Here is a 13721-nt window from a genome sequence, read left to right as displayed (position 1 = left end):
TGGCCCTCTCCATTTCTGAGCTGAAGCACTTGTGCACACACCATCACCTTAGAATTTCTTAGAGGTTGTTTAATGTTTCTTTAGAGCAGGCAGAGACATTGGTGGCAGTTTCCAAAGAGGAAGCAGCAACCTGTGCTTCTGCATGGTGCTTTGTCCTTGGTCCAAGTAACAGTACCACACAAAGATATACAATACTTCACATGCATGGAACAATCAGTTAGGTGGTCCATGTTTGGACCAAAAAACACTTGTTTCTCTGGATATCACCTGAAACCTGCATATTTGGACTTGGTGTGGACCTAAAATACATACGTTCCAGGCAGAAGTGTATAGGGGTAGGGAGAATGGGAAAAGGCAAAGACAGAGCCATTGGTGGTAGCAGCTAACAAGTTGTAGGAAAAAGAAGGCACAGGGAAGATTGGGGAAGGGAAGGTCTGCCAGGTGGATATGCTTTGCATTTCAAGCTGCTATCACTGAATTCAAGCACATGTCCAACTGGCCCATTCTTCCCCCCATCTCACTGCCTTCCTCTTCTCACCCACCTTAGGGATGATGATGATGATGATATATTAAACTTGTATGCCACCCAACTCTCAGCAATTTGGGTGGCTCACAACGATCAAAGAACATAACAAAATCAATAAAACGTAAAAGATTAACGTTTTTTTAAAAAAGCCATGTGCCACTGTCATTGAATTCAAACTCAGCATATCCAGATGGACCACCTGTGTGGAGGAGAGGAGTGCGATGCATCAGCCATGTCCAGATGACCTTGTAATATTCCTCTAGAAATTGTTATGTCCAAAACATGGAATCATTGAAGTGTTCCACGTATTGTTTCAGTGAAATGGCAAACCATCCCGAATCCTTAAGCTGAACTTAATTACGAGTGTGTTTTGAGTTTAAAAACAAAACACATTTTCTGTTGTGTGCACATCCTTAGCACCACATTTTAAGTAGACAGAAAGCAGAAGCTCACTCAGAGAAGAGTAACTATGATGAAAGTATTTGAAAACAAGTGCTGTGGGAATGATTGAAATATTTAAGCTTAAGAAGAGAAGATTGTGAGAAGCCATAAGAAAGTTCTGCAACAGCATCATGCAAGAGTAAATTATTCTTTGTCATCTCGTACAAAGGTTCTTGACCTTTTTTTGCTCATGGCCCCCTTCTGAGTCTCATTTATTTATGTGGCCTCCCTTATAGTCACTGTTGGCTGGAAAAAAGGTAGGTGCGACCCTCCTAGAAATATGGCATGGCTCATATTTAGAATCACTCCTTAAAAGACAAGAGCAGAACCATCAATGGGTAAAAAATTAAGGGAAGCAGATTTTGGTTAACTATTAAGAAAACTTTTCTTATTGGGCAGCAGAACAAAACACCTAAATACTGTGTTTGCTATATGTCAGAGATGGTAGATTATTTGGAGTAAAAGTCCTACAGTGAACAAGATGTGGATTTGATTAAGAATGTCTGTTTCAGCTCTGATTATATCATTCCTTATTGACATAATGACTATTCTGTGGATTGTCTGTTACAGGGTGTTACTGATTCAGAAAGAATGAATTTAGAAATGTTGCCTGATGATGAACGACAGTGCATAAAGTGTAAAACCACTTGCTATATGTCTGCAGTCTACTGTAGTTGTAACCCTGACTTATTGGTATGCTTATATCATGTAGAAGACCTCTGTACATGTCCCATATATCAGTATAAAATGGGGTAAGTGTATTGCTTCATTCTGACAAATAAAAATGTTGATCTTGAAATTGTATGCATGTAGATAAATCTCGCATGCATCTTTGGTTAGGAGTCTTAACTTATCTTTTAAAAAGGAAAGGGAAGATGAATTTCCAGTACATTATTTCCAGGTCTGACTCTGATAAGAAATTAACTGATTTTTGTCTTGGCTTATACAGAAATTTCTAGGTAATGAGTAACTAGCTGCTTTTAGTAGAAAAGTGGGATAAAAAAATAAATGAATTGCAATGTTTACAGTACTGTGAAATTTTTCTTCAGAATCTTATTTCTGAGTTCAGTGTCTTTCTATTCTGTTGCATGCAGTCATCTCTCTCTTTGCAGTGCAAGCTACTGTAAATTAGATATGATAGTGGCAGAACCACCAATTCATTGTTGTAATTTATTAGAAGAAAAATTTAAAAGCAGAATGGGTAGAAGGAGAAGCCAAATCCTTCCTTTACCATTCTCCGAGGGATTGTTTCTCCACAGCTTTCTCTGGCAGTAAAGACAACTGTGATTTTCTTGCTTGAATTAAATTTGCTGGGAGAAAGTACAGGCAAGTACTGGATAGGATGCACTTTCCTCAGCACAGTGTATATCTGCAGCAGTCATGGCTTGGTATGTCCTAATATAGCTTTGGCAACCAGAAGACTTGTTACTTTATCTGAAATTGAAAATCAGATAAAAATTGTCACTGTGGTCAAAAGCAGGGATCTTGTACCTTATCACATGATTTCCCAATCAGAAAACTTTATAAATTAAAATACATAAATGTGATACAACTTTAGAAATTTAGTCACCCTGAATGACCCTATAGGCTTGTAATAGCTGAGGCAACTAAACTGGCCATTGAAGAAGTAACCTAGGTGAAGAAATAACAGATTTGCTGTCCTTAGCAGCAGCTACACAATCATGTTGTATGCATTATAGCAGTATATTTCTATTAAAGGCAGATCATTTTATTTAGAATTTGTAAATAAGTTGCTTGAATTCTATACTACTTCCAGGTATCGATATACAGTGGATGAACTGTATCCAATGATGAATGCACTTAAGTTGCGTGCAGAATCTTACAATGAATGGGCTTCTAATGTCAATGAAGCTTTAGAGGCAAAGGTTAATAATAAAAAAAGTATGTATTTTTTATCTTTTTCGAACTGTAGTTAAACATTGTCAGACTGCCTGTCCAATCATATTCATGTTTGTTCCTAAGTTCTGTTGAACTTCTGGGACTTAGTCAAGAAAATATACAAGTATATCAGATTACAGCCTAAATAACTAGGCAATCACAAATTTTATTTTTTATTTATGCTAACTATATTTGTTAACTTTCAACTGGGTGATATACAAGAATGGAGTTAAACCATACAAATAATAAAATAATAAAAATATACTAAAAATACATCAAATACAATGGAGGAATCATCTTTCAATCGGTGGCATATAAGACCAGTAAATAAATAAAAAAATCAACCAGATGGAACTAAGTGCTCATTGAAAAAGGAAGATTCTCACAGTCTTCCTGAACGTAAGAAGAGAAGGCTCTTCTGAGCCTCCAGAGACAGCATATTCCATAAAACAGGGCCTGCCAGAGAGAAAGCCTACTACTTCAGCCGGGAACCTGAGGCCTGAGAAGGCCTTCTCAGAATGTTCAAACTGAATGGGTAGAATTGACTGTGGTAAGATGATGACTGATATAGCCCTGTGCTATATGAATGTGCAATAATATAATAATAAAAATTGACTTTTTTTTAACCAACATTGTTATCCTCCTAAAGGTCTCATGAATTTCAAAGCTTTAATTGAAGAATCAGAAACAAGAAAGTTTCCAGACAATGATTTATTACGACATCTCCGATTAGTTACTCAAGATGCAGAGAAATGTGCCTCAGTTGCACAGCAACTTCTTAATGGCAAGAGGCAAACAAGGTCTGCTTATTGTGTATTTTGTGGGTAGTTTTATATTCCTGTGGAGTTGATTTAGAAACATTAAGTACAAGGATTTTTCTTCAAACAGTTTTTAAATAGGAAGCTTTATAGGAAGCTAGCTGTGCGTGTACATGTACTCATCCTATGGAGCAGCTTAGGAAGGAGCTACATGAGCCCAGAAAGGATGTGATTGGTTTAATGATTTGAAGAAAGATGCTTGTACACATGCCTACATATTGCAAAGCACTTTATTCAAAGTTTTGCACAACTTTAAATAATGATGCTTCTGCTGCTTCCAATTGGTAACCCTGACCCAGAACAAGACAAGACCCATTTAAAAATTGTTTCCCAAATGTAAGCCACTCATTAAACTCCAACAGGCAGTAATGTAAAGTTTTTCTAAAAGTCTTCAGTGAATTCACTGAATAACCCTCCCTTCTTCATACTTTTATTAGCATCTTGGGAGAAAGTAAAAAATTGTAGCTATGCATTCTGCTGCAACACACACACACACACACACACACACACACACAGGGTTGGCCTTGGGAAAAAAGGTACAGTCCTTCTTAGGCATTTGGTAAAATGTTTCAGTCCTCTTAGATTTCTCTAGTGCTTTTTATCCAACTGTAATTGGGCAGATTTGACTTACTTCTCACATATCTCCCCTTAAGTCTTCTCCCACCATCCCAGACTCACATCTTAAAGTAGGACAGTTTGTACAATTTGTACTGCCCTATCTGACTTTTAATTTGGGGCTGCTGCTATGCATTAGAGTTGGGTGGCTTTTATCACAATCTTGGGCTTAGGATCTCTGACTAGTGGACACTAGGACCTAGCTGAACTGGTGCAGAGAGCATGGTGGGAAGTACCTACGTGTTGTCCTCGAAGGAGGCCATGATATTTGAGGAGGTGTATTCAGAACTTTCAGGAGGCACATATTGTGCACTCCTAATTAATGATGACATGGCAGCAGAATTGGACCACCAGGACAGAAAGCATGGTCCATAAAAATCTGTTCACCTGATTGTGGTTCTAATGCAATGTCTGGTTTGAGAAAAATAGTATTTATATATTAACAAGCATCCTTTTAATACATTAGTTGAATAAAGATGAAATAAGTTGAGAACTAATAATTGAAGCATAATTCAAGCTGTTCTAAACATTTTAGTGAAGGGTAGGGAAGAAATCTTTCAATCTATTATCTCAGATTATGGAATTAAGTATTTAATGTACCCTTTGGTCATATAAAACTTTTCTGCGTAATTGCAGATACCGGTCTGGAGGAGGAAAATCTCAAAATCAGCTGACTGTAAATGAACTCCGCTTATTTGTTAGACAACTGTATGCTTTACCCTGTGTCCTTAGCCAAACAACGCTACTGAAGGTAATTCGGAATTATTGTAAATGGAGTGAAGAAGGACTTTTTCCCCAAATAATAAATATGAAGATACCGTCTTACATTTTCAAAGATCCAAGAATTTGAATAAGTGAATATCATTGTAGATATAGTTGGTATTAACCTGTTCATAAACTGTATGCACTAACAGGGATTCCATAGCTTCTATTTGCTGATTGAGCAGGATGACTTAGGAGAATCCCCAAGTGACATATTTGTCCCATCTGATCCCTCTAGGCACAGGCCAGGGTCCTCCACTGCAAATCTAATGAAGTGTTAAATCCTAAAACTTAAAAAATGTAATTAATTTAGAGAGAAACATACCTTGCATTCTGAACTTTTGTTACTTAATTACAGAAGTAATCTACCTTATTTGCTACCAGATCTGAAATGCAATTAAAATAATTGAAAGAAACAGCTAAAATTCTGGTTTGGGAATTTTATCTTTTATTTATCATTTTTATTTTTGCTGTTTCATATTTTAGGATCTTCTTAATCGTGTAGAAGACTTTCAGAAATACAGTGAAAAACTCCTCTCTGAAGAAATTCCCAGTGCTTCAGAACTACAAGAACTGTTAGATGTCAGTTTTGACTTTGACGTTGACCTTCCCCAGCTTGGTGAATTAAGAATACGCTTAGAACAAGCACGCTGGTTGGAAGATGTGCAAAATGTTTGCTTGGACCATACTTCGCTCACTCTTGATGATATGAGAAGGCTGATAGACTCTGGTGTTGGACTAGCACCTCACCCTGCAGTCGAGAAGGCAATGGCTAGGCTGCAAGAACTCTTAACAGTGTCTGAACACTGGGATGACAAGGCTAGAATCCTGATAAAAGCCAGGTAGAAACTGAATCTTGCTGTTTCAGAACTCTTAAAATTCTCATTGTGTGATTAAATTATTACTTTTCTCGAACTTGTACCAAAAATGAAGAAAAGGTGTTCTATGCCAGTGTTAAAAACAACAATGAATTTTTATTTATTTATTTATTTATCAAATTTATCGCCACCCATCTCCCCCTGAGGAGGGACTCTGGGCGGTTTACAATAAAACACAGTTAAAAATACCATATAAAACTATAGAATAAATATAATACATAATAACTTAAAAATATGATGGGAACCCAATGGCTAAAAGTTCTCTATAACCTGCAAGTAAAACAGGGCCACTCTAAGGAGCTAGCCATCCCCAGAAGTGACTATTTTCCCTCCCGTCCCAGGCATGGTGACAAAACCAGGTCTTTAATTGTTTTCTGAAGTCCAGGATGGAGGAGGCTAACTTCAGTTCCGGGGGGAGGATGTTCCAAAGGGCAGGAGCTGCTGCAGAGAAGGCCCACCTCCTGGACCTTGCCAGATAGAATTCTCTTGCAGAAGGGGTCTGTAGCATGCCCTCTCTGCATGACCGGGTGGGACAGGTTGATGTAACGGGGATGAGATGGTCATGCAGATGGTTATGAAAGAAATACAACTTTCTTGTACTAAAAATTGTATTTTTAGTGGAAGAAAGTTATATTTCCTTCATAATCAACAATTCATACCCCATCACATTTTTCATTTCATTGCTAATTATTATTTTAGATTTAACCTTGTAGATTTAAGTTACTTAATGTTTAAAATAAAGGAGGAGGAGATAGTTTTATATAGTACAGGTAGTTCTTGACCTATGACCATTCATTCAGCGACCGTTTGAAATTAATGACAGCACTGAGTGAACGGCAGTTACCACTGGTCCTGGGAGTTCCTGCTGTCCCAGCACCCCTACAGTCACGTGATTGTGATCTGGGTGCCTGGCAACCAGTTTGCACTAATGACGAGTTGCAGCATGCTGCGATCACCATTTGCAACCTTCTCTGCTGGTTTCCCCAGAAAGTCAGTGGGGAAGCTGGGAAGCCAGCAGGGAAGGTCACAAGTCACTGGGGTAAGTCTCCCCCAGCCCCTTGTGCCACGTCAGCCACTTGCACAGTCCCACACACCCTCATGCACCCTCCCCAACCCGCGCACCCACGCACCCTCCCAGACCCGTGCTGCTCACCCTTCCCGACCCACACGGCACCTCTCACGCACCCCATCACTTCCTCCCCCATCCAGCAGCAGCCACTTACCTGCCTGCTGGCCTGGGACTTGTAACTTCCTGCTGGCTTCCCCCCTGACTTTGGTTGTGGGAAGCTGGCAGGAAGTTGTCTCACCTAAGGACCGTGGGATTCAGATAACAACGGCAACCAGGACTGCAGGGATTGCTGTTGCTAAGTGATGTGGTCGTGCTTTATGACTGCATCGCTTATGCAGTCACACTTTACAACCGCAACACTTAGCAACAGAAATTCTGGTCCCAATTGCCATTGTAAGTTGAGGACTACCTGTAGTCTAAGCATGAACATCCATGGGGGTGGTTTGGAGAAGAAGAATGACAAGTGTATCATGTCATGCAAATATGATACTTGCATCTGACAGTATGACACAAGCATATCTTTGTCATTTGTGCAATGATGTCATGTTGAATATGCCATCAGTGTGGCTTGTGGATGCTTACAATTCCAAGTGTAAATGTTGCATCGTAAGTATACTGTAGATAGATCCTATCCCCCTCTAGCTTACATATTAAAGTGAATAATGGAACAAACAAGGAGAGATATAGGCAGTGAAGATAATCAGAAAGCTGAAGCAACTCTCCTGAAGGAAGGTGAAAATGTGGGTATTTTGAAAAAAAGAGACATGATAAAAATTCATTAGGACTTTGAGGCATGAATATAGCACCTATCTGCAACTTTTTAACAGCAGCATCACCTTTTTTTAGAATTACAGAGCACTGCAGAGGGCAACTGAATTGTTCCTTGAATTATTTCTGAAATGCTGCAAAGCCTTGTAATTTATAAAACTATGTATGGAATTTTAAAAGTAGTTCCCTAAATATCAAGACAATCCAACTATGTTTAGTAGAATTCAAAATAATAGAATGGGTAAAAGAAATTCACAGAGGATAGACTTAGTCAGAATGCTGCTTCGAGTATCAGAATAATAGTAAAGGAATGCTATTGTATTCATGTCCTGCTTGTGGACTTCCAATAGAATTTCATTAGACATCATGCAACAGAATGCTGGATTAGATTAGTCTTTACTCTGACGCAGCTAGGTATTCTTACCAGTACCAGTATGATGAAGTGGGATGAATATATGCATATGTCATTCAGTGGTAGCACATACTTAACATTAACATGATTAAATTTGGGAATTCTTAATAGTTTCGTAGTTACTGATCTGGCATGAAATTAACTGAAGAATATCTATAATTCATAGCTGTATATTTCTGCCTACAATATCCTAGATAGCACTCACACTGTGTCTGCTTTGGTGTCTAAACCAGTATCTTTTTCCCTGAAATTGTTGCAGTTAATACTGAGGGGGAAAAAGAGAGAGAGAGAAGGCTAGAATCCGTCAACCTGGTACTTTAAACTGTTTTTGATTGCAACTCCCATAGTCTCTTACCACTGGCCATGCTGATGAGAGTTGAAGACAAAAGCATCAGATATATCAGGTTGCCTGTCCTCTTCCATAGGCCAATTATTTCCAGTATTGAGTTGCTAACAAGCATGTCCAGTAATCAGCGATTGGAACTGCAGTCCAACAACATCAAAGGATTTGAATTTGAGTACTAAAACAAGTTCATGCTATCATATGCCATACTGAGGAATGCAGGAAAGTTTTAGCTCTTGTTTTAACCTATAAAGGTGTAAATCGAGAGGGGGGAGATGGGTGGTAATAGAAATGCGATATATATATATATATATCTCAATCAAACTTCAGTGGATGGTGTCACGGTGAAAATTTTCTAGAAACCTTTGAATTTCGGAGGCAGGAGTCTTCAACAAAGTATTGAGCTTAGTTGTCTCTGCTGGGATGAACGTGTTTCATTAGTTTGTAGACAAGGATTCTCACAATTCACATACTCTTCTCTATAAAAACAACAAAAACCTAAAGACGAAAAACTGGTGTATCAAGAAGATGACTAGTTAGGACTCTATTTGCAGGTAGAATTATTCACTTTTCTGAACCTTAGCAAGAATCTGTCCTTTTATTATACTGAGGCATTTTTTCAGGCATTGTTGTTTCTTTATAGGAGAGATTGTTTGGCTGGTATCAGTTTTTAAGTGATGACAATATGGCACCACATTTTGGCTGTGTGTTTTCTTTATTTTAAGACCACGACAGTCATTAAGTAGCCTTGAAGCAGCAGTGAAGGAAATAGATGATATCCCTGCTTATCTTCCAAATGGCGTAGCTCTGAAAGATGCTGTAAAGAAAGCCAAAGACTGGCTACAAGAAGTGGAGAGCCTCCAGGTAGGAAGAAAATCTAATAATTGCTGGTGATGTTCATACTTTAATTTCACTATAATTTTATTTCTGAGATCTATGTGATGTTTGATTGCAAGCAGTTACAATAATAATTATGTAACTGGTATTTCCTTGAAAAGAGTAAAGACTCCTCTAAAAACAACATATAGTAGAAGAATTCAGTTATCTTTGTATGTTATAAAACATATAATACAAAGCCTCTGCAGCAATCTAGATAAACATTTTTTATTTTAAAAAGTCATATTAATATTTGGCTGATTTTATAGCTATAACAAATTGTATTATAAAAACAAATGACTACTGTTGTCTGACACAAAATGTCTGATTCATCTTGTATATCTTCAACCATTATAATCTTCACTGCATATTTTGAACATTTCTACACTATTAGGCTGGTGGACGTGTGCCTGTGTTAGATTCACTTGTAGAACTTGTTACAAGAAGTCGCTCTATTCCGGTTCATCTGGAATATCTGCCAAGGCTAGAGTCTTTAGTGGCTGAAGTTCAAGTTTGGAAAGAGTGTGCAAGCAATACTTTCTTGACTGAGGGCTCTTCTTATTCTCTTCTGGAGGTAATTTATTTACACATTTACTTTGAGTAGAGCATCTATGTATGCCTATCATATAAATTAAACAAGTGATAATTAAGCTTAAGGTTGTGCCAAATACTTGTTTGGGATTATTTACAAGATGAACACTGTTTCTGAGGTCTCAGTCTTGTCCTGGCCAGTAATGGAACTAGAAGCCTTTCAGGCAGCAATTTAAGTACAGAACTCTTTGGACTTTTTTTCCCTTCTTTTTTACATGAAGTAGAAAAGCTATTAAAGAAGAAAGCCAGCAACTGCTAAGTGCAACATTCAAGCCTTATTTAGAGTAGAAGCAAGGTTCAGTTTTTGTGCTGTTTTCATCTGCCCATACAGTGCAGGGAGCTTAGAGTCTCACACTTTGGGGCAGGGTGGTTACCACTAAAATAGTTACCATCCATTTTAACAGATCATTTGGTCTTAGACTGTTTGCTTCTGCCCTCACATGAGGAGTCTGTTATGCTTATTTTTTTGTGCTGGCAGATCATGTAGGTGAACCTAAAGAAAGACTTCAGTTGATGACTGGGAGGGATTATGCTGTGCAATATTTCACTTTCAGTTAGCAAGTCTCATACAGATGTATATGAGGAGGAAGAATGGTACTACAAAACAATCCAGTCTGTTCAGTTACTGGTTTTGTAGGCAAGAACTCCCCCTCCCTGGCTCAGTTCTATTAATTATTTTATAAAGTATTGGAAATGCATTAGGGTATCTGGTTATGTTCAAATTTGCATGGAGGCTTTTAGAAACTGAGATAATACATGTGATCTCTGTAACAGGTTATATACCATCATTGAGTGGTCCCTCAGTCCTCCAGAGCAGGCTTCGCGGAATTGTTGGGGGACATGACATTGCTTGTGACATCTTGTGATACACAAGAAAAATTATGGTAATTTTAATTTTTACCAGGTGTTATGTCCAAGATGTGATATTGGAACATCAGGATTTAAAAGAAAAACAAAGAAAACAAAAGAGTCAGTTCCAAATGGGAAAAAAAAGAGCAGCAAACTTGAGAGCTTATGTGATTTAGAAAGAGCATTATCTGAGAGTAAGGAAACTGCGGCTGCGGTATGTATACATTCTGAAATGAACTTAATGAAGCTCATTAAATGAAGCTTCAGTTCTTTTATGAAGCTTCACCTTTTCCCATTCTTTCAGATATGGAACTATACAATAGTCCTTTTTTGTTTAGAATACTAGTGTATACTCTTGAATTTACTAATGTAAAATCAGATTTTCAGTGCATTTGGTTTGAATGTTGTCTGTGAATAAGCTTTGCATTCTACATCTGAGATTATATTAACATTTGTTCAAATGGCAGACAGTGAACTGCATTTCAAAAAAGATTGAAAACTCAACACAATCCACTTCCTTTAGAACTTGTTTGCAAGAGTTATAGAAAATCATAACTGAGCATTTTAGGGATTTTTTTTTTAAATGTCCCTAAGTAATTTTCATGTAATTTGTTATCAGATGGCCACACTCGGTGAAGCTCGTTTAAAAGAAATGGAAGCACTGCATTCCCTGAGAGCAGTAAATGAAGAAAAAATCTTTTCTGATGAACAGAATGTAGAGATCAAAGTTTGCCTCTGTCAAAGAGAGCCAGCGGCACCAATGATACAGTGTGAGCTGTGCAGAGGAGTGTTCCATGCTAGCTGTGTTTCAGTGCCCAGCAATTTGCAGGGACCTTGGGTATGGCTTTGTCCTCACTGCCATAGATCTGAAAAGCCCCCTTTAGAAAAGATTCTACCTTTACTGGCCTCCTTACAGCGAATTCGGGTGAGACTGCCTGAGGGAGATGCCTTACGGTATATGATAGAGAGAACCGTGAACTGGCAACATAGAGCACAACAAATGTTATCCTCAGGGAATATAAAACTTTTACAAGACAAAGTGGACTCAGGGATATTGTATAGCAGATGGCAAAGCATGGCAGGCCAATTGCAGGAGACTAATAAGGTAAGACTATAATTATTTTCTACCAAAGAGGTCTTCCACATTTTACTGTTTAGATAAATAACAGTAAATAAATAAGACAATGGGTGTGGAGCCTTGCTGTTTTTTCTGGGCCTGCAGAGCCATGAAAAGTTACAGTGATTTTCCAAAATGCCAGTTGATCAACTAGGTAGGGCCCTGCAGGGATATGGATTTGAAGGGGAGAAGGTGATAGACCGACTTCCTCCCTCCCTCCCTCCCTCCCTCCCTCCCTCCCTCCCTCCTTCCTTCCTTCCTTCCTTCCTTCCTTTCCCTGCCAATCTAATAACTCTGGGCAGTTCACAGCAACAGTGATAAGAACATTAAAAAAAAATAATATCCAGAAAAAAACAACAACTCCCAGCACCCTAAACTAACACTCTTCAATAAATGAGAAACCACAATCACTGGGATCCAGCCTCACCCTATCCCAACACTTGGGGGAAAAGCCTCCTTTTAAGGCCTTCCAGGAAGCTAGAAGGGAAGGGGCCTGCCTGATCTCAGGGGGGAGGGTGTTCCACAGGGCAGGGGCCACTACTGAGGCATCATGCTACCTAGGTCCCACTAGATGACAACATTTGAGAGAAGGAACCTGGAGCATGCCCACTCTGTCTGGTGGAGCAGGCAGATATCCTCAAGGAGAAGTGGTACTGCAGATGACCTGGCCCTGTGCCATTGTAGGTCTTTAAAGATGACAACCAGCACCTTGAATTGTACCCAGAAAGAAATTTGAAGTCAGTGGAGCTCACACAGCAGTGGTGTAATAATGGGCAAACTGAGGGGCAACTGCGTGCGCCACTACATTCTGGACCAATTGTAATTTCTTGAACCTGAGCCCTCTGGTGGTCATCCATGAGTGTGACCAGTGCTGTTTCATTACTGTAACCCAGGCTGAAACCAGACTGAAAATGGTCCAGATAATCCACTTCATCCAGGGCCCTCTGAAACTGAGTGCCTACTAACCTTGCTGCAACCTTCCCCTAGAAAGGAAAGATTGGAGACTGGATGAAAGTTGATTGAAGGTCCAAAGAGGACCTCTTGAGAAGGGGGCATACCACCATGTCCTTCAAGGCAGATGGCACCACCCTGTCCTGCAATGAGGCATTAACCACTGCTTGGACCCAACCTCATGCCACCACCTGGGAGCCTTAACCAACCAGGAGAAGTGTAGGTCCAGAACACAAGTAGCTGAGCTCACAGCTGTGAGGACTCTGTCCTTTTCCTCAGAATCAACAGTGGAGAATGATTTATCATGTGCAGAGTTTACGGGATGATAAGCAAAAGACTTACTAACTCAACAAGGCAGTATGCGTGGATGGGTGTGGGGTGTATATAAATGCCTGACCCAACCATAAATGTAGTTGCACAGTACTAAATTTTGAGCAGTCGCTACTTGGATAAAATGCTATTGCTGTATTTCAAGCTATTTCAAGTATTTCAAATCTTCAAAAATGTATATGAAGTAATTCGTGTACAATTATTAACCAACCACCTTTCAGTACCTTTGTTCATGAGTATTGCCCTTTACCAGTTACACATACAGATTTCAGCTACTTGATGTCACTGTCCAAAGTCTTCACATATAGAAGTGAGGAAATAATTTCTCCTTGGATCTTGTTTTCTTTCTGAGCTGCTTGATTGTTATAATGAAGCTGTGTATAACAGTCTCTTTGCTTTGGACTTTCCACATTGATAAATTAAAAATCATTGCAGGCCATAAAGAAACACCTGGCGCAGCTGTTCTATAGTTGGGG

General features: G+C 39.0%; 1 protein-coding gene across 6 annotated transcripts in view; it reads left to right on the top strand.

The window, feature by feature from the left end:
- KDM5B (lysine demethylase 5B) overlaps positions 1 to 13721 on the top strand; it is a 68729-nt gene that overhangs the window by 49377 nt on the left and 5631 nt on the right. For all 6 annotated transcript variants that reach the window (XR_010067542.1, XM_063297316.1, XM_063297314.1 and 3 more), the window contains 9 exons: positions 1538 to 1719; positions 2745 to 2869; positions 3516 to 3666; positions 4936 to 5050; positions 5548 to 5903; positions 9257 to 9395; positions 9802 to 9981; positions 10903 to 11061; positions 11467 to 11952. Coding sequence is in view for 5 of the 6 variants with exons in the window: in XM_063297316.1 (XP_063153386.1) it covers positions 1538 to 1719; positions 2745 to 2869; positions 3516 to 3666; positions 4936 to 5050; positions 5548 to 5903; positions 9257 to 9395; positions 9802 to 9981; positions 10903 to 11061; positions 11467 to 11952 (1893 nt within the window). In the remaining variant the exon portion in view is untranslated. The remainder of the gene's footprint in view (positions 1 to 1537; positions 1720 to 2744; positions 2870 to 3515; positions 3667 to 4935; positions 5051 to 5547; positions 5904 to 9256; positions 9396 to 9801; positions 9982 to 10902; positions 11062 to 11466; positions 11953 to 13721) is intronic.

The sequence above is a fragment of the Candoia aspera genome, chromosome 3 (assembly GCF_035149785.1).
Source record: "Candoia aspera isolate rCanAsp1 chromosome 3, rCanAsp1.hap2, whole genome shotgun sequence".
In the NCBI taxonomy this organism is placed as follows: Eukaryota; Metazoa; Chordata; class Lepidosauria; order Squamata; family Boidae; genus Candoia; species Candoia aspera.
The sequence above is the reverse complement of the archived record's forward strand: the minus strand, read 5'-3'. Positions and strand labels throughout refer to the sequence as shown.